At 39.2% G+C, this 22,255-nt stretch overlaps 1 protein-coding gene and 1 long non-coding RNA gene across 2 annotated transcripts; both read left to right on the top strand.

Annotated features, from left to right (window-relative positions):
* The first annotated feature begins 5,408 nt into the window (after positions 1-5,408).
* LOC141905474 (putative N-acetylgalactosaminyltransferase 9) lies at positions 5,409-15,277 on the top strand. Its single transcript, XM_074794340.1, has 10 exons — positions 5,409-5,528; positions 8,201-8,397; positions 8,907-9,073; positions 10,909-11,086; positions 13,623-13,826; positions 14,168-14,285; positions 14,366-14,456; positions 14,554-14,648; positions 14,811-14,945; positions 15,272-15,277. Exons 1-10 carry the CDS (start codon positions 5,409-5,411, stop codon positions 15,275-15,277), a joined length of 1,311 nt encoding a protein of 436 aa, XP_074650441.1.
* Positions 15,278-15,357: 80 nt separating this feature from the next.
* On the top strand, positions 15,358-21,039 carry LOC141906170 (uncharacterized). The gene is made up of 3 exons (XR_012619314.1): positions 15,358-15,485; positions 19,774-19,995; positions 20,079-21,039. It is a non-coding gene; the product is annotated as an uncharacterized LOC141906170 (long non-coding RNA).
* Positions 21,040-22,255: the final 1,216 nt, after the last annotated feature.

Here is a 22,255-nt window from a genome sequence, read left to right as displayed (position 1 = left end):
CAGATCCACAGCAGCTAATGCCAAGGGCGCCGTCAATTTGTCACGAACTGTTAAGTGAATATCGCCGGAAGTGGAATAGTTCGTCTGCTCATAGGAGACCACGCCGGTGTTGCCTGTGTAACGCGCCGGGATACCCCCAACCCGCAGGGGCGTCAAAATACCACGGCATATGGGTTCACATTCGAACCCTCGAAATACGTTTCATCCGAGCAAAGATCCCTCGTAGCGGTAGTGATATTATTATGTAAATTGTCGGATGGGACCAAAAAGCCAAATTATAACAAGCTGTTTTCCCTGGCGATGTATTGAGCTCATTTACGAAGCTTTTCCAACAGATTGAGTTAGAATCACACGGTTACTAATCATCATTTCCATCCGCCAAACGCAATTAATTTCCAGGTCTTCATCAACCAAAATCCAATTAGACAAGACCACCGTCATAACTGGTAGTGATTTATATATACAGGCGAAGTCGTAAGTAGTTGAGGGACCACTTATCTCTGGACTATAGGACTGTTAGATATTTGGATATGCAACCAAGGGTCCATTCCCCTATTTCTACGACGAATTTAGGAAGAACTAAAGCTGGTTGAACTATAGTTCTACTCTCTCGTCCACCATGCGTTCACATTCAATCTCGTTCCTGACCTAAACATTAACAAATCACAAAAAGTTCTGACTGAAAGTTATGACGAGATATATATAACGATATTCGATAGCTAGAATGAAAATGATTACACTGAAACGGAAGTTGGATATTATTGCGTCTAGACTCTTTAATCTTTATAGAGATTAAACTATAGCAGCGATCACATGAGCGTTTTTGGCCTGGATTGGCCAAACATGGCCGGAACAACTATTTACACGGGTGCCAAATTGGCTCGTGCCTGTTTGTCCCGCCGAAAAACGTCGGACCAGGCTCGAGCCAAATTTTAGCACGGGTCAAATGATTGCGTGTGAATTGCAACTGGTTACGGAAGTGACTCATTTCGCTTTGTTTAAGCATTGCTTAGTATCGAGTGAGTGGTTTGCGTGTGAACACGCCCTCTATATCTCTATAGAGATGGTAAATTATTCCAGAATCTATTTCGCTCCCTGAATTTCATGGACGGATCCTTGTACCAGTGATAAGATTTAGCAGTTCATTTCTTATTACATATCTTGAAGTCTGGAGTCAAGGAATCGTGTTGCAGTACGTATATTTGTGCTTTGATTATAGGATATAACAAAAAAAAAATGACCGTAACACTGCCCCTCCCCCTAAACACATCTGGTATCAGTCCTCCATCTTGTATGATGTTCAATGTTCCCTTTCACGTATACCACTGTCTAGAATCTGAGCCACAAGTTTCCTTTGTAATTTTTTGTTATAGTTGTGATTATTGAATCCAAACAAAGCTGCTTTCAACCGTTTTTCATAACGGTCATCGATCCAAATCGTTATAATACTGTGTGCTTTATTAAGGAGCTCTTCAGTCTGTATCTATACATGAAATATGTCACCGGCTCATTGACTTTACGTGTGTTTTATATGTTCAGGCGCCTGACTGACCACGATCATACTCGCTTCGGTATCACTTGACCTCGCAGGCCAAACAGTTTACATCGTCGTTTTTTATCCATGCATCCGCCTAAGGGCACTTAATCCCTTCGCCGATTTGGTCTAAACACAAAGGGATGATTTTTCGATGAATACACTCAAAATGAAGAGGGAATGTTAAAGCAATTTTCTGTTTTCGTGAACATAAGGTTCATTGTGACCTATTCATTTTATTCCGTTGTAAGGAAATAAACGTTGCTAGCGAACCTCGCCAAAGTTTCGGTGCAGCGCAAGTAGGCAGGCGTATCCAATCTCTTACGCTACGATATGATCTTAAAAAGGGCCAAACGGAAAAAAATATTTCTGAGAATATTTCGAGAAGATGGGAATTGGGAAAATATTGATCATAAAACGACTGATTCTCTTGTAATTCGATCTTCGTCCCGGTTGGCGCAGCAAAAAGATGTCTATCTTCCCTCAATAATTGACCGACTAAAAGGTCGCTTTATGAATCCAGATAGCAGAAGAATTGTGAATAAACGCTGGGCCGATTGAAAGTGAATAAACGCCCTCCAATTACCGACAAAAATTCCCGATAACATGAAAGAACCTATCTGATGAATCGCTTAAATTTGAGCTGACAGAACATATGCTCTCTCTAAATCGTGGAGTTGCGTGAACGACCCGATTGCCGATATGACGAAAACAATCTGTCCAGTGGATTTTCAGCTAGCAGATGATAATTGCTCCAGAAATGGAATGACCAAACGGGAACAGCTTTTCCGTGGGTAACACAACGCTCGCGGCTAAATGCGCGGTTTTTCTAGCAGACGTTTCTAACGTTAACCTTGAATTCACTCGCATCTTGACTTTTTGTGCCGACATGTCGAATGAAATGATTATACCATTTAGCGAACTTGTTTGTCGAAAAACGACATGTTCTCGTCCAGCACTGGAGGGTATGCGAACCTTCGGGCAAACAGACTTACGCCTAAGGAATAACATAACCCGACCCGTAGGGAACGTAACCCCGTATTGGACTAAATTAACCATATGAACGGTAGCGCCATTAGGCGTTTTTGGTTCTGGCCGTGGGCGAGGCAGCTTACGGTGCCGTTAATGTATTTTTTCTTCGACATGTTGAATTGAGCCACGCGACTGCTCTCATTACTTAAAAGAATTTAATTCTAAAAAGCCTAGAATTCATCTCATTAGCGCCAGATAATTGCCAATAACTGTCGGAGAAGTTATGAATGGTAGAATAACTGAGAAACCAGCCCACGGGCATTTTCACTTGTGGCTTCATCGAAAACCGCAAATGTCTATATAGTAACAATAATTTGGATTGTTTTGGCGTTTTTATTGCACATTGAAGCATCTGCAAAGTTCTCACGGTACCTGTCCGTTTCTACGGAAAAATGAACGACTAAGGATGAATGCAGACGCTGACTGGTGATGCCTCTAGAAATGGATTTAACCAAAGAGAGTCCACGATTTAAATGATGACTGCGATTAATTCGCACCTACATTTCACTGGGGACTCGTAGCAATATAATATGCTTAGAGATTATGGCGTTTCAAACAAAGAAAAAAAAACATAATGCTTTCCAATATCAAAGATCTAATACTTCGTTTGGTATTTTCGTTTACCCGGAAATTCTGGTTTTTAAGTAGGCTCAATGAAACGTTTATTTTGTAATTAGGTTGGCCCATCGTATTTCGACGTCAAAATGCGCTGACTCCATAATCGCCTTTAATAAGAGCAGAAGAAAGATAAAGATATCTCCTCTCGGATATCATCTAAAAAGACGTTCAAGGGAACGGCAAATGTATCAAAGCATTCTTGATACGAGCAAAATAAAATTGCGATTGTGTTCACAGTTAAGTTCAGTAAAGCTATACTCATTTCGGCATTGTAACGATCCTCGATTCAACCAACGTTTTACGAGTCAATTCTTTAGCAATAAAAGCCACCAACGACGCTTGCATTAAATGCTCGATTTATGACATAAACGTCGGCCCACATCCTCAACCGCTGTTTATTGTATTTGATGAACTTGTCGTTCGCCGTCTAGAATGTCTCGAGTGTTTTTTGGCGAAGATTTTGATTTAAGAATAAACAATTCAAAAGCAATATCGTATAGGGCTTAATGGTTTGGGGAGTTTTGACACAGGGGTGTACAGAGACCTATCGACCGTCGACGCGACGATCTTCAATCGTGTTTTTTTTTACCGCTACCGGTTTTTCGAGAAATCGTGACAAAAGACAACATTTAACGGACTATTAAGGACAAGGTGCACGATTCATTGATGACATGTCTCTCGTACCCAATTTGTAGCAATTTTGGATTGTTTCCCACTGTTTTGTTTGAATGCGCAGAACACCGCAGTTCGCGCATCATATTCAATTATTTTTAAACGGTCGTGATGAGCTACTTCAATTGAACTTGTCCTCACGTGCGAGCTTAAATTAATGTTTTAATTAATTCGTTGAGCTGTTTTTCATTATCAACCAAATATATAAGCGTTAAAACTTGATTGAATAACGTTGTAAAATCATTATGTTGCTAAATTAGCGCGTGTGGCCGCGCTGGTTCGATTGATATACCGAGCGCCGAGACCTGCGTGCGCATCCTTGAAGACACGTGTATATACTCTCTCGCGTCAGAGGATGAGACGAAAATCTAACGAACAAGCATTGTCCCAACTTCAAAAGACTTACCATCGACAACAATATATATATCTGAACTTATTTCGACCCCATCAGAGGAGTATTCCCCGATTCCATGCTGCTTAGTTACGTTCTTTTTGTGGAAACCCCCAGAAATCATTGCATAACTCAAGTTTTCGTGATCTTCAAGGCATTACTTCGGGTAGACGTTTTGAGAGGTTCTCAGGCGAAGGCTGGTAATAAACGCTACGATGGGATCGCATCGCTTAAAAAAAGCGGCTAAATCGGGACAAAGCAATACGATCAACTTCCCGAGGTGTGACCGACAGAGAGCTGTAAATTCTAACAGGTAATGGCCGCAATGTGAAAAAAAAACATTTTTAAAGCGTTCCGACAATAGATGCCGTAAATCGAGCTCCGGTGAGTTGGACAACCTTTCAATTCTGACGCAATAAAAATCTACCGAATAGAAAAATCAAAAGAAGCGCTTTACACCATGAGTGGTATTTGAACTTACCGAATTTACAGTGATCAAAAGTTTCGACACTTGCGCCACGCTATTTGCCTTACAAGCATCAACGTCGACCAGGCGGTATATATTTAGCCTAATTAAACAGTACTCGTGTGACGTCACGTGTCGGCTCCGTGCCAGGTGTCGTCTTCTTTTTGCGGGCTCGTTTTTATTCGCATTGATCATCTTCGGCACAGATTCACAATACTCTCAACGACAACAGAAACAAGTGGTGACAAACTTATGAAACTAGACTGTATGAAACTAGTCTAGTTGAATAGAAATTTCTGCGCGTGGAGTGAAAAAAGAACAGAGAGATTTGGTGAAAACATCTGTGCATAGAATATAAAATGAGCAGTAAGATGCCAAATCGATCGATAGAAGCGATTCTTTATATATATATATATATATATATATATATATATATATATATATATATATATATATATATATATATATATATATATATATATATATATATATATATATATATATATATATATATATATATATATGTAGAAAATTATAGATTTACATTTTACAAAAACATTTACTTAACAAATCGCTTGATGAGATTTCAATTGGACCCGTGTCATTCTCCGTGTGGGAAGGCGTTGAAAAATGGATTTCGATTGTCTAGGAAGTCGAGTAGTTTATTTCGTCTCATATCTCAGATTCTATAATTAATGGCTTTCGATCCTATTCAGGAATACCTGGATAAAGTAGGCTCGTTCACACCTTCAACAATACCGCCACTTCATAAAGCGTCGCGTTCGAAAACCAGTGTATTTAGTCCTTCCACCGTTGTAAGACTTCGATGTAAATTTGCATCAAATACACATTTACAAAGTTGGTAATGAATGTTGTACGTCTCTTATTTTCTAGACAGCCGAAAATAACCTTTACGAGATGAGTATGACGATTATAGCTCTTTTTCAAACAAAGAATCTAATTTTCCAAATCTATGGTTTCAGTCTAACATGTAGTGCGACAGTTGTCGGTAAAATGTTCAAGAATTTGACCTACCCGGTACGCGGATGTATGCGCGAAAGCTAGATGTCATCAGCACTTAGTAATAGGGCGCTATAAAGCGCGGATTGGAATTTGACGATAGATGGCGAGCTAGTGCATATGTTCAAATGAATAACGACTGTATTTCATGAAATAATAATTGTTCTTTGAGACTTTTCATTTTTTCACATATTCATTGTTTGTTCATCTTTCAAACAAAAAAAAAACTGATAAGCTCTAATCACGTCTATGCACGTATGCCATAAAAAACCCAATGAAACCCATATATAATCAAACGGGCTACGTACATTTTGGCTGCTGGGTTGATACACTCAACTCTGTAGCTGTCGAAGTTTTATGCTATGATCTGTATCCGTTCTCCTTTCATTCTTAAGGTCTTTCGCTTAGTTAGAATATGATTAAATTCGATCTAGAAATTCCATTATTTGTTATTTTGACGTGAAACAAACAAAGAAACTAAAAAAATGTATGTGACACAACGCCTCGTATAGTGCTATTTCGATTTCAGCAACAACAAAAAACCGTAAAAATTGACATGATAGTGTAATGCCTCAGAGTATATTAGTAATATCATATGTCTGGTTTACATGCGTTACACCCAACTTCTTTGTTGAAAGCGTCAATATACAATTCATACCAACATGCTGGGAGCAGCGTAGTTTATTGACATTCAAACTATTCTCAAAGAACGACGTCGGAAAGTCCGCGTTAAATCATAAGAGAAAGTTCCATTTAGAAATATCGAAATTGACTACAAAACTGTCAGAAACATGGAAATTGACTTATAGAAACGAAGGTTACAAATAAAATGACGTGACAACGAGACAAACATGAATAAACGCGTTACGACAAAGGGATGTCATTAACATTCAGATCATAACATTCAAGGAACGCAAAAAAATGAATTAGATGAATTCCAACTCAAAACTTGAAGTGTCGACCTGCAAATTTCGGCTAATACGTAGTAGGTCCAAAGACTAAGCAGGTTTTAGCACAGGCCACTGCTGGAAGTGTCCACTGAGTAACCAGCTAAATGTACGTACTTGATTAGTAAATAATTCATAGGACTTCATGTTGGGTGTACTCAGTAACTTTACATCATATTATTACGATACATATTTCATTGCATCGCGTTTGCCACAAAGCTGCTAGTTGGTTTCAGAGAGATTGGCTGCTAATTGTGCTCTGTCGAATATGTATATGATTGTACAGCCGATAACTATCGATAATATTATTGTAATCATAAAATGGTGAAAATTACACAAGGATATCTTTCATCGAATTTGAAACGGATGAGAAAATCGATATAGGTTGTGGTATTATTTCACATTATCCGTGAATGATCATATTCTAGTATATATATATTAAAAAGTTGCCTCGTGGAATTGCGAATACAATACGTGATGCAAAACAAGAGACTGTCGAAGAGCATTAGCTGTTACAAAATCAGCTTGCGCAGACATTTGAAGTATTGCCTACAAAAGCCGCTCACCTAAGCAACGACAACTAATGTCTCGAAGGTAAAGAATTCGTCGTGTAAACAATTTCAGAACGGGCCGTCATCTGACGGATTAGAATCCATCGAAAGCTATATTTGAAGTACGGCCACCGGTGAGCGCGGCTGTGGGCAAATATTTCTTTATTTATAGCACTGTGCGCTGCGTCTGATTAAATAAAGACGACAAAATAAAAACGATAGGAGGTGCCATTTGAAAGATCTCTGTAGCCAGTTCGCTGTACAGGTTCTGATCGCGCAAGAAGGTCTTCGCGATATGAAAGGAAGGATGGAATTGTGTTAGCGACGAGAAGGCCCGGAACGCAGGTGATGTGAAAATCGTTTTTCGCGGATGACTGTTGTTGAGACATTTCCTGCTAATTGGCTCCTAGAAGTATATTATCAGACCGGAAATTACAGCGGCTCGAGTGTAGATAAACTCCGCTCGCGGTAAAACCGTGTTGGTCGCGACGAAGCCGCCGACATCGTTCGCTCTTCTGCAACTACGGGAAATATGACATTTTAATTTCCAACTTGTCAGTCAGAATTCAAAGCGGCGGTATGAAGACGTGTAGAATTAGGTATGCACGGATTAGTGCGCTGGTGTTTCTGATACTGATATTATGGAATGCCTTCCTACTAACACTGCGACACAACGGACATCTTGTGCCAGCGTATTTGAGAAAATTCAAATTTATGGTAACCACGCTGGAATCAATTAGACCAACTAATTTACCTAATAACTTGGATAAAATTACAAATATCAGTTTGCCAGGACGAAATATCTCTCTATCAGGATCTCGGTTGACATGGAAACAGGTACGTCAAAAATGTTTATATATATATATTTTCTGTATACGTCCGTTAGATTAAGCTCTTATCAAGCAGCAAGTGGTGCCCGTGCACCGGTTTTAGTCAGTATCTCCCATCGTTTTAACTTCTTCTCATTAGTCGAGACGGCCGTATTACGAAGACTACAAAATGCGAGCTTTAAATCTGAACGGGCCCGGAGAGATGGGTAAGCCGGTAACGAGTGGGCCAGACGAAAGAGAAGCGACGGAAAACGCAATAGATAAGTACGGAATTAATACGGTTGTTAGCGATAGAGTTTCGTTAGAAAGACACCTAGCCGATCATAGATCAACGGGGTAAGCATGTTTCATTTGAAATATGACCACAAAGAAACGTCATTGATACAAACAGTTTAATGAGCACGATCTTTGCTATTTATTACCACAATTAATGGCCTTGTCTAAGACGGAAGCCTTTCATCGGGTTTCTAGTCACGTCTTCCTCGTGTGTTAAGGTATAAAAGCCAACTATAATGACTGGGAATAGAAAGACGGCGTCTCAAGTTTAACAGCGCTTTTCGATTTCCAATACGAAAGCGCCTAAACCTCTTGGAAGCAGCTGATGTCGTTGATAACCGCTTGGATTCGCGACCTTTCATCAACGACATCAAAGCATCAACCATTGCCCCGCGTGGCATGTTTTTTTTTACCTTCGCGAGCAGTTTCCATTTGACGAACTAAATATAGAATGATGCAGAGGACATGTTTCAGTCGAGGACACTGTACTTTAAACTTGCTGCTGTGTTAGATGACGTAACTAAATTCCCCCACGCCTGAACACAATGTGCGATTCTTTTTTTTTCAAGATGCAAGAATATGAGATATGAGAAGAAACTGCCCGCAGCCAGTTGCATCCTTTTATTCAGTAATGAAGCAAAAAGTCTGGTACTACGCACAGTTCACAGCATAGTAAACAGGTCTCCGGCGGAACTGCTGGCTGAAGTTATACTAGTGGACGATGCTAGTACTCATGGTAAGAGTGATTAGATTATGACGCACAAATCGCGAATCAATTTACCAAACACTCGTCCGTAGACGTGTGTGCCACTGCGAAATAACTCATCGCAAATATTGATACGCAGTTTATATGACCAACGACGACGGTAAACCGATTTACAATCATATGCGTCCATGCATCATCCGAGTTGGATTTGATCCATGGAAAGCTTACGGGTTTCCAATGGCGACTTCTTACAAGAAGTAGTCATTCATTTGCATCCCCGCTGGCGATATATCCGATTCAAAAAAATCAGTTTTACAGCCGATCATCCTACGTCCTATCAAATAAAGTATTTTTCGGATGTATGTCTTGTTGTCCATTGGGTAGGAAACCATCAGTTGTGACAATACGGGTTTTTGGATTATTTTTGTTGAGTCGACGAAAGAAATGTTCTTTCTATAATTGGCTGGTTATAGAGATAACGGACATATTATCAATCGTTTTATTTAACACTAACCATCTGTTAATCAGTATCCTATGATATTAGTGAAGCCCATCTACGAATTTTTATGCATTGAAACAACATTGAAAACGAGCCACTGTAGACGGTTCTTTTTCTTTCATCCGAATGAAAAAAATATCAATATGGAGAATCCTGAATTCTGAGAATCTAATTTTGATACATTTTTACAATGCAGAACATTATGACAAGTCGGCATCCATCCTCACTGGAATCTATCTATCTTCGGAAATGAGATCCGTCACTTCATGCCTCATATGATTAGCGTGTAGAATTTCCAGTAATCAGAAACCTGTACACATGCATCGTTTAAAGATATGTATTATAACGCGTAGGGCGAAAGCTACAGTCATGTTCCCTTATAGTTTTTGCTCTTAATAATAATCTTTATTTACATTGAAATTATAACATAATATAACATTCAGTTTTATACACAATTAGATAGATATATAGATATGTTATAAAAGTTATATAATATCGATGAAGGTGCCCGAGAAGCGAAATTCTTGTAAAAAGGGTCACCTCAACACACTGTTACAATCACACAATCACATACACACTCACATTCATACAAAAGAAAAATCAATAATGTAATAAATGGCGAATAATTAGCTAAATCATATAGTTAGAGATTGTTGTATTTTTGAATTTATATTTAAGTTCACGCAGAGATTTAGAAATTTGTAAACTGTTGGGAAGGTTTTATTTCCATGGTCATCACATAGATACGATCTTTATTTCCACCATCATTCATGATAATGCACATCGATTCCACAAGTTCACTTTCAACTGATCAGAAAAAGCAATTCCAAGTGTATTTTCATACCAATGTATGTAACTTGTTCGAATTCAAGTTCATAGAATTAGCTTCGTCAACAGCCTGTGTATATATGCACTGACGGAGTAGATACGGCCGCGTAAAAATTCATCGGTGGCGGACTTGTCAGTCAGTCTGCGGTAACGACGACGTATATCGTGTTCGCATAAAACATTCATAGGATGTGATTTATCACGAATAAACCTCCATTAATAAATACATCGAACGGTTCCTTATATTCGTCTGGCCTCGTACGTTGTCACGTGCACACGCGGCAAGACAAATGGCAAGCTAAAACTGATTTCCGATGAAAATCGACCAGAATTCACGAAAAGTCGATAAAATTGGCAAATTTGATATACGTCCATTGATGATAAAATGTATTGACTCAGGCCATGCATCTCTCTAAAATATTACTGGGCTTAATTTTAGATGAATATGCAAGCAACTAACCAATGTGTATTCACCATAATCTTAATCGAGATTATTAAAGAATATCATTAAAGAATATCAATGCTTTTTCCTGAACAGCTGATCTGGGGTTACCTCTGGAGGAATACATCGCTTCGACGTGGCCGGAAGGTTTCGTAAAGATCCTTCGCCTACGAAAACGACATGGTCTAATGAAAGGGCGAAATGCTGGTGCGAGGATGGCTTCGGGCGAGGTGATTGTGGTGATGGACGCGCACGTTGAAGTCACTGATGGATGGTGAGTAAACTATGGTGGCTGATAAGGGCCATAGCGTAAAATTCCTGGTATGTAAATGAGGGCGCCAGAACGCCAGAACGCCAAAACGAAAAAAAACGTCCAATTTTCTCTAAAAGTTCGTTTTGGCGCGCCAAAACAACGAATATTCCGTTTTGGCGCCCCCGCCAAAACGAACTTTCATTTGGCGCCCCCGCCAAAACGAACTTTCGTTTTGGCGCCCCCGCCAAAACAACGAAAAACGTCCAATTTTCTCTAAAAGTTCGTTTTGGCGCGCCAAAACAAAGAAAATTCCGTTTTGGCGCCCCCGCCAAAACGAACTTTCATTTTGGCGCCCCCGCCAAAACGAACTTTCGTTTTGGCGCCCCCGCCAAAACAACGAAAAACGTCCAATTTTCTCTAAAAGTTCGTTTTGGCGCGCCAAAACAAAGAAAATTCCGTTTTGGCGCCCCCGCCAAAACGAACTTTCATTTTGGCGCCCCCGCCAAAACGAACTTTCGTTTTGGCGCCCCCGCCAAAACAACGAAAAACGTCCAATTTTCTCAAAAAGTTCGTTTTGGCGCGCCAAAACAAAGAAAATTCCGTTTTGGCGCCCCCGCCAAAACGAACTTTCATTTTGGCGCCCCCGCCAAAACGAACTTTCGTTTTGGCGCCCCCGCCAAAACAACGAAAAACGTCCAATTTTCTCTAATTGAATTTTCTCTAACGGAATTTTCTTTGTTTTGGTGCGCCAAAACGAACTTTTAGAGAAAATTGGACGTTTTTCGTTGTTTTGGCGGGGGCGCCAAAACAAAAGTTCGTTTTGGCGGGGGCGCCAAAATGAAAGTTCGTTTTGGCGGGGGCGCCAAAACGGAATTTTCTTTGTTTTGGCGCGCCAAAACGAACTTTTTGAGAAAATTGGACGTTTTTTTTCGTTTTTGCGTTCTGGCGTTCTGGCGCCCTCATTTACATACCAGGAATTTTACGCTATGGCCCTTATCAGCCACCATAGTAAACAGTCATATGGTGATCTCACAAAGTCTTGGTATGGTGTACAACCGACCTTGAAACTGGGAATTTACGAGATATAGAAAGCCATAAAAGAGCGCGACCATCCGAAATCTCTGGTAGGCCAAAACAAGCGACCTCGACAGAATGGACGTTCGGACGCTCCTAAAGGTCATGTGATCAGTAATGGAGTTTGATTGGAGGCTATACCTATATCATCGATCTTATTACAGATTGCCCCCTTTGCCGCCATAACATCATCCTTTGCCTTTTACTATATTGCCTACCATCGACATGGAAGATGCATTTTGGTCGATGTTTGAGATACATCATCTGTCTAGTCTGTCATCTTGCGTTGATGGCTGTCGCATTGATCATCACCTTGGGGACTTGGTGAAATATTCTAGGATTAGGTTCATGTGAAACCCTCTCTATACCTACTGCTGTAGTTGAAAGACATTGATTAGGTTACTATCAAACGACATCGGTAATTACGATCGAGAAACGAAAGTTGCGCACTCAGCCCTGCAGCAATATTTTTGTTCGTGTTCAAGGGATTGATTATGTCAGCTTATACTTTGACGTGGCGTAATCCACCATATGCTAAACTGCGTATGCAACATTTACAGCAAATTTCATTTTAAAATGGTGGCTGTCAGTTACGGTTTTTATTTCATCTTTTATCTAATAAATTAGAATATAGAAAAAGAAGGCAGCGTGATAAATAATTCCTCTAAAATGTGACACTTCACTCTGAGGAAGAAAATGCGCGATTTCTCGAATCGCGTGTAATCTATGATTTAGGCATCGTTGTTCTACGAGGGAAATGCGTAGCAAGCCGATCTGGTATATTTTCTGCCTCCATGAACACGCAATTCTATGGCCGTTGAGCCATTGCAAATAATATGTTCTTTGACGAGAAATCGTTGAAACGGTCCGATAAGAAAGATAATGTAGTCCCGCGTGATGTGAACAGACGAACAGCAATGCTGGCGAATAAACATGCTCCAGTACTGTCATTCATACATGGATCAAATCTCGTGTCTATTCATTCTAATCCCTCGTTTCTTTCGAAGCGGGCCAGCAGGCCATGCATATTCGATGACGAGTTTGACAAGGCGCAGACTCGATGAAAAATTCAAATCTCATACGTCGACGGCGACGACGCTGCGTTGGCACAATCCTATCGCTCCAAAATCGCTCTTCATTTAAATGCAGGAAGTCAGTTTCGTGATACCTGGCTGTCTGCGGATAACTGCTTCGAATTAAACGTAATCAAGTTTACAGCATCGTGAAATCTTGTTTAATTTCAATACACGGCGTTTAGAGCCCGTAGCGATTCTTATTGCCGGCGCCTCGTGCATTTAATGCAATATTACTCGGTTGCCACTCTTGCAGCAAGTAAATGATTCGAATCAAAATAGAACATAGTTATGTTCTGCAGATTACCAATATACAATCACTTTTATTTCGCAATACCTATTTTGCGGTAAAAGATAAAACCACAAACTACGTCTTGTTTCTCAGAAATTATATGGAAAACTATTTGCAGGCTGGAGCCGCTGCTGTCTCGGATAAAACACAACCGTCGGGAACTAGTTATTCCGCTAGTTCCGATGATTTCGCCGATTACTTTGGAATATATTCAACTGTCCGAAGATGCGCTCGTAACGACGTTTCTTTGGAATCTGGAATTTACATGGATCCGTCTGCCGCGACCATTAGACAGACGAACTTCCAGTACACAACCGATCAGGTTTGTCATCCAATGTTTATCGTTCTCCACGGTCTAGTCGGGATCCTACTATTTTAGCCAGACATGTCCCAATACGAAATTACGGAAGTAGAGCTTTTAAGATCTCAGCACCTGACCCATGAAATTCTTTACCTATAACTGCTAGGGAAAGTCAAGTCTATTGACGCTTTTAAACGTTATCTTAAAACTTATATACTTTGTTTGATTAAATTCAATTAGTGCGACGCTATATAAGAAAAAATAAATTGTTGACGATTTATCATATCATCGAATCACGTTTTTCTGCATATTCTGGACATTCAATCTTATTTCTATGCTTAAAACCTCCAAATCTCAACCAGGTCGCCTACGATGATTGGCTGCGTGTTTGCGATGGATCGAAACTACTTTTTCCAACTCGGGGGCTTCGATGAAGGAATGGATGTTTGGGGAGGCGAAAACATTGAGCTGCCAATAAGGGTAAGTCAAATGAAATAAGTTTATCAAAAGTACATGAATGATGAAATACTTTTAGGTCACAATTTCAATTTATCGGATAGGTCTGGTTATGTGGTGGGGCAGTGAACATCATCCCGTGTTCCCGAGTTGGCCACGTTTATAGGGTAAAACCTTCATGGAATTGGAAGAATGGTGAGACTTGTCTTACAATACTCTTGCAACTTTTTTGTAAGGGAAGAGAGTTGTGGGGTATATTCTGTATCGATTTACATTGAATTTTCTAATGCAGGTAATTATGGATACGGCAAGAACCTGGTGCGATTGGCTGAAGTTTGGTTTGAAGATTATAAAAGTCTAGTTTATCTATACCGACCCGATCTCAAGGTATGTATACATTGCGCATGAATGAGTCTGATTTGGTATGCCAGCTTTTGCAAGTGAAGGTATCCTAAAAAGAATCATAATAAGGTGAATCAGATGTTCTAAATGCGACCGCTCGCGGAGCGAATTATAAGGAATCACGCTACGGCATTTCTTATTTCACAGGAAATCAACGCAGGAAACTTGACAAACCAGTTACGACTGAAAAATAAATTGAACTGTAAGAAATTTAAATGGTTTCTAAAGAATGTTGTCCCTTTTCAATATGTGACAACAGAACATTCTACTGCATATGGTCAGGTACGCGCGTGTCATGCTCATTTTCTTTATTTGGCCAGTTAGAATAACGCAACAAAATGAAATTTTCTTTATTTAAATGCAAATGCCAACGGCCAGTTTTGAGTTTTTTTTCGCATCAATATGACCCTGGCTACTAATCAAACAGATTCTCTGTCTGTCTTCATAGGTCCGGAATATTGGAACTGGAACATGCATGCATCTAGTGGGGATGGACAATCGATCTATCAAATGTTTCATCTCCCTTCGATCTTGTATTACAACGCCGATACTAGAATTCCAATATCAGGTATTGCATTTGCGTGAATTTGACTGCTTGTTATTTGTAGATATAGCGTTAAGTAATTGAAAATTAAGAAAATCGAATTGGGGAAAAACAGCCGTGATTTTTTCTCTTAGGTTTTTTCGTTGAGCAGACGATTTGAACTGCGACGTGAATTGGACTGTTTACAGGACAGCGGTGGCGATTCGTATGTTTCGATTGCAGCTTGTGAAATCGGTGACACCCCACCTCGATTCCACCAACAATGGCAATACAACAAGGTCAGCAATCGATGTTTAATTGGTATCCGCTTAATGACAACTCCGAAGTTTCTTTCTGGCATTTCCCCAAAAAAAACTCTATGCCGAGGTGTACTAAAAGATAGTGGGTTTTTTGAACGGCCAAGTGCCTCCAACTTAGTTTTTTCTATTATATGTGAATATGTTTCTCATTTTGCGTTCATTTATTTTTTGTTTTACAATATGAATGTTAAACTTATTTAGTTTCTGCGGGGAGGCAAAAATACTATTGTTATTCCCATGTTTATATTTCCTTACCACATACGAATCTGAAAGAAGATTAATTTCTCCGTCGACAAACATTTGTAGACAAATATCTATATCCCTGATGAAATGGTACACGTAAACTGTAATCAAATATCACACAATACTTTGAAAGATTAGTTCACATTCCTTCCACTAGGAGGCAATATAGTAAATTTCCTTTATCTTACCATGCCTAAGTGTAAAGAACTTTAAACTTCCAAAGACGCAATCACACTGAAAAAATCTAGCCAAATTTCTATCAATCTGTAAAGCGGATCTACACGACAAATATCTCTTAACTTCTAAATTTTTACAACTGACGCCACATTGATACTTTGGATTGATTGGGATGATCCACGCCTTTTTATTTTATTGGGGATGAAACTTTCGCGACGGTGTGCGAATCCGCACCTGGAGCACATCTTTGCTCTTAGAATAGGGATTGACCCTGTACATCTTTACCCGTCAATTGAATCGAACTCGCAAAGCCGTTGCTGTTCACAAACCGATATCAAACACATGCGCCTGTAAGAACACGTCGCCGCGCAGATACATGGAAATGGGATTTCCCCGTGCATGATCAGCGCGGCGACGTGTTCTTACAGGCGCATGTGTTTGATATCGGTTTGTGAAAGGGAGCATCTCAAAATTTCAATAGTTCCGTCGATAAGAATAACTGTCCAATTCGTTTTAAGGCATATGTTATCTTTATTGCACCGCAATAATCGATAGATCGGCAGTCGTGATGAATCCGCAGGTGGCCTGGTTTTATCGAGTGAACAAATGCGACAAAACGAAAAGTCTGGTCTGAGTCACAGGGGTTTGGCGATGGGCTTGGATTTTCGTTTTGTCGCATTTGTTCACTCGATAAAACCAGGCCACCTGCGGATTCATCACGACTGCCGATCTATCGATTATTGCGGTGCAATAAAGATAACATATGCCTTAAAACGAATTGGACAGTTATTCTTATCGACGGAACTATTGAAATTTTGAGATGCTCCCTTTCACAAACCGATATCAAACACATGCGCCTGTAAGAACACGTCGCCGCGCAGATACATGGAAATGGGATTTCCCCGTGCATGATCAGCGCATGGTACTAATGTGACTGGGTGAATCGAGGCACTTGACGACTTAGCTACTACGTCGAACAGGTGCACATTCACAGGGACTCGTATCAGAGTGGTAGGTAATGGAAAAACTATAAACTGTTAATCCAATGTCTACTATAGTGTTATTTTATATATACTATAGACATTGGATAAACAGATTATCGTTTTTACATTAATCTATAACTCTGATACGAGCCCCTGTGTGCACATTGAATATCCTCTTTACTCAATAGTGCTTAAGAGATTAGAAGATGAATTCGCGTATTGAACTGACCGTGCTGTTTTACAGTCTATTCCAAGTCTTCATGGGTGCAGGCTTAGTCGATGCCCAGTCTCCGATAGGGCCTGGTTACTTACCTATAACACCAATTGGATTTTTGAATCTGCAGATTGCTGGATTAGTATTTACGATTCTGTCTGGATTGTGCGTGATGGTTATGTTGGCCATCATGCTGCTGTATATGCGGAGAACAGGCGGATTTACCAGGTTCCAGTAATGCAAGCTGATATTTTGTTACCAGATGGACGGACTATCTATGTTTCCAAATTCAGAGGATTGGACGGCTAAACAATGGAAAATGTAGTGAAAAACGTAACTGGAAGGGTATTCCTGAATTATGAACATTTTACTTTCATTTAGTACTGCGATGTAACTACGGAATAATTGCTTTTGATTTCTTTTTTACTTTCCAAAAAAATTGTACGCATCATGTTTCAATATAGTTAGTTACCTAATCGTTGGTGGTAAGCTTTTTATAATCGGATGGGCTTATACCAACGTTAGGGATGACAAGGACCAAAACACGGTTGAAAAAAGTAACACTTCAAAAATATACTTTCTATTCACTTCAGTCCACAATTAATGGCTTTATTCACAAACTAACACAGGTACCTTTCGAAATAATCCAATTTTATGTATGTTTCGAGTGATTAATCAACATTATTTTGAGAAATTAATTAATTTCTCCACAAATTTCGCCATTGGCCGCCATTTCTCTGTATTGCACATGTGGCATGATAAGACAAGGGGACCTACAAGGATTTATATAAAACTTCCAAGACGAAACGACAATTTTTATTTTTGATGGTTTTCCAACTTTTATTTCAAATCTTCGTGTTTTCCATAACAAATAATGAAATAATAAATTTCTGGTAAAAGAAAAATGTGAATGTGTTGATTTCTTAATTTTTTTAAATTTCGTCGTTTCGCTTTGTTAGTTTGTGCTGTTGTCCTGGCCTCAGTCCACAGGTGCCAGCACCTCCAGTAATTTTCAAAATGGCAGCTGTTGACTGGACGGAAATTTACTCTCACTTTACGGCCGATTTGCACATGGATTAAGATCGTCAGGTGAGGTGTTATAGGTATCAGACAAACTACGAATCTGTTGTGCGTCGATTACAACAAAAATTAGACAGATATCTTAAGAGACAATGAAATGCCAGGCAAATTACTCGTCAGTCAAATTGGCTGACGAAGATTTCATACAAAAATGACCTTCCCATTCCTGACTGTGGTTTGTGAAAATATCCGATTGTGAAACTAAACCACAGACAGGTTACTGACTAGTTTCAATAGAGACAATACATGTATTTGTAATTCTGTAAAACTACGAATCTTTAAATTTTAATTAATCGGATGGGTTCAATTATATCAAGAGTTTTGGCACAGTTCTCATTGCTGAATGCATGGAATTCGGAAAGATGATCAGAAAGATTGTGAAACCGATTTCAACAGAACTCGCATAAACCAGTAGAATTGAGACCGTAATTGGCGCTAGTGCACTTTCGTACCCCCATCCCAAAAACTTTCATTCCTGTATATTATTAATCAGGAAGGTATGTTGAGTAAAAATAAATTACTTTTGACCAAAAAAGAAGATTTTTTTCCAAGTCAAAATTCTGATAATTTGGCGCCGATTTCTTCGATTCAACCCGACGGGTCGGCCATGTTTCCGCACTAATTACCACCTAAAAACATCTCAATAAATATGTCTCAATAAATATAATTGAATTGAATTGACAAATTTTTGTTTAAGGGCATATAACTTTCCTTCATCAGAACATCTTTAAATCAATAGCTACGTATGAAAATAATGCAAACATACGCGTCATTTTCAGAGATGGTTATGTTTGAAAACATGGTTTTTGCAAACTTTTAATGTCATGACATTTCAGTGGAGGGAAACTGATTGACATCCAATATGGCGTCGTTGACGTCGCGAATCGGCGAATTTACACCGGATTTAGGGCCCAAAATATCAAAATTTCAACAAATGAAAAAGTAAGCTTTTTGGGTCAAAAGTTACTGATTTTGAATCCCCAGACCTCCCTGATAATAAATATGCTGAAATAAAAATTTTTGGAGGAGGCACGAAAGACAAGTGCAATGGCGCCCCGTGATTTCTCTACCAGTTTGGAGAACTGCGAAAATCGGAATGGAATTAATTGAGCCTGACGGCGATGAAATGGCATTGCTGTACGTGCTTTGTATTTCAAACGATCAGACCTTGGAATAAACATTGAATTCAATGATCACTCCAAGATCAGACCGTAGCAAAACCACGCCATTCAACAGAATTCACTTTTCTCTTCTCCGTTTCGGTTTACTCACGATGGATGCCATTGCGCAATGACAACTATTTGTGCTGGTCGATTTATTCTGCTTAGGGAAAGTTACTGATGGTTTCACACCAAATAACCCACTGCAACTTTTTATGACCGACATCACTGGTATGGAGACCCTATGGCACAAATCCCAGAGTTCAGTGTCGGCATTGATATTTTGTGTATCGAAAATGTGCCAAAAAGCTCGCATCGGTATGAAGCATTTCGGAAGGCAATACGATGTTATGTATATAGTCTCAAAATAATAAAAAAATATGTATGCATTTGAAAATCTTTTCTTACAGGAGACTGGAGCACTGTTCAATAGACAGACAAAACGATGTTTGGACAGCAACACGGAATCGGGTTTCCGAATCAAACTCAGCACATGCAATTCCCATAAATCGCAACAGTGGTCATTCCAATACTATACCGATGAAATTAATCGGAGACCAAGATGATCGAGTGGCAACTACTTCCTATTCACTCAGGACAGCGCTACGCCGACAGAATAAGAGGCGATGAAGGTGAAGGGATCTTCAATAAATTCGCCCTGCATCGTTTTATTCTGTCTTAGTAATAACTTCATTTATTGATGGTTTATTTTCAGATGGTTTGTAGCGTATCGTCATATAGTCGTCCTTTTGCGTTGCCGCAGAACAAGACGACAACAGCGAAGTGTAGTTGTCATACTGATTGCCCCAGGGCCCAGTTCCACATTGCAAGTTATTTATGACTCTGTGTCAATCTACTGCCATTACCTACCAATAAAGTCAAATTTCCTAACACCAAACTGTGGAACTGGGTCAGTGACAGAATATCAATCATTTTTAGTATATCAATAATTTTTTGAATCACATGTTTTGAGCATTTACAATATTGTTCAATTCATGTTATTTTTTGTTTTACACACGGTTTTTAATTGGGTTCATTCTAAAGGGTGGAATAAGTCACACGAAAGACAACACGGGCATTTGATTAGATAGACATCGATCTGCACGATTTGTGGCTGGTTACACGCAAGTTCCGCATTTGCAGCGAGAAATTAGTTCCATTAAATCACAAACTATATAGTCGTTGGAAGAGGCTCGCGGGCGATGTAAAACTACATAACCAACCACACCCTGTTAACAAATAATAAAGATAAACGGTAAATGTAACATAATCAATGAATGCCGTCACGAAATATAAGTCGTAGATTATCAATACATTTATGCTAAACTCTTGTTCTTTCATTACATTATTTTTGTATTCAACGTATATACATATATTTATATATATGTACGCGCAAAGTCTTTCCCTTCGTTGTATAGCATAAAACAAATTGATATATACACGAAAAACAATACAATGTTTTACGTTTAAAGAGTTTTTGCCTCGGCTGCTCCAATTTTATGGAACAATCTACCCTTTAATCAACGCAGCTGCACGAATGTTGATGTTAAAATTTACCATTTTAAACGACATTTTATTGAAATGTAATGTTTGATGATATATTTTATGTGAATCGCTCTATGGTGTGTAGTGGAGAGCGGGTATATGAATAAATGTCGTTCCATGTTGTTATACTGTGGCCATAGTTTATTTTTATGGGAATAAAACGAAATATATGAAAGCATTATAAACATTTCTTTGTGCCGATTTCTCATGCTTAACGATCAGTTCATGGCTTCCTTGAGCTTTTCGACAGCAATACATCATCAATCCAAGTTTGAATATTGAATACTCCCTGATTTTGATGAAAATTGGTTGCCTAACATAATATGTATTTGATGATATAGGCGTTAGATACATGGTACATCATCAGTGATATGGGCGTCGGCAGCTTTTATTCGATTTAATGATTTAAAAGTCAATTTAGCAGGGGTAAAGTTGGTATCGTAAGTTCGTATTCATTAATGCTCATTACGTATTTCCACGTCTTCAAATGAAAATCGCTTTCCACATCTGATGATATAGGTATCATAATTTGCACAGCGTTTGGCAAATGCATTTGCACATTTTGAAATATTCAACTCATTTGTCAAATTTGAAATTGGAATAACAATACCATCTGAATCCATTTGAATAATAGACAGAAGGGGGAAACAACTAGTTGTTTTCCATTGCTTGGTGATATTTGAAAACGGACTTGCAAAACCATCTTAATCCATTTGTATACTAGATTTGCATCTAGAAATTAGGGAGAAAACAACGAACAGGCGATTAGATATTGCCTTCTTCGCCTAGTTGTTTTTCGATTGCTTGGCGACTCATTAGAATTCCTCACCACGAAAGTAATCATGGTTTTAATAAATTATCTAAGAGCCAGAAACTACAGCTCCGTAAATCATGTGACATCTTTGAACCTCGCCTCGGTGCTACCTCGTCTAATCAACATCCGCACAACTTATATGATCAACGTCCCGGAGAAAGACACATGCCGCAGGTTCGAATCCGAGTATATGTAGTATTTTTCTGTGAATGTTTGCAGCCTCTTGTAGCTTATTGATTACCTCAGCATTCATGTCACGCGCAATTGACATAACATCCATTTCAGACCCGTCGGAAGTAAAAGGGCAGGGGTGGCCCAGAATTACAAATAGGGCCCTCCCCTGAAGATCTTTTCATGCCAGGAAATATGATTTTTATGCAACCCAGAATGGAATTCTCCCCTATGAAAAACGAATTTTCAAGTGATCAACGTCAAATTATTCTGAATTTTCCAAACAGACGGTGTTCATTGTCTGAAACAAAAATGTTTGCAGTGGCCTTCATAGCTAGATTGTCTGCTAAATCTTTATGCAC

The sequence above is a fragment of the Tubulanus polymorphus genome, chromosome 5, assembly GCF_964204645.1.
Source record: "Tubulanus polymorphus chromosome 5, tnTubPoly1.2, whole genome shotgun sequence".
NCBI classification, from domain to species: Eukaryota; Metazoa; Nemertea; class Palaeonemertea; order Tubulaniformes; family Tubulanidae; genus Tubulanus; species Tubulanus polymorphus.
The sequence above is the reverse complement of the archived record's forward strand: the minus strand, read 5'-3'. Positions and strand labels throughout refer to the sequence as shown.

Bases quoted from the DNA above. Each gene is read 5' to 3' on its own strand.
- LOC141905474 (XM_074794340.1), top strand. From the start codon at position 5,409: ATGGCTTTCGATCCTATTCAGGAATACCTGGATAAAGTAGGCTCGTTC. The intron at 11,087-13,622 runs GTGAGTAAACTA...AACTATTTGCAG, and splicing joins GTTGAAGTCACTGATGGATG to GCTGGAGCCGCTGCTGTCTC. The intron at 14,649-14,810 runs GTATGTATACAT...CTTATTTCACAG, and splicing joins TATACCGACCCGATCTCAAG to GAAATCAACGCAGGAAACTT.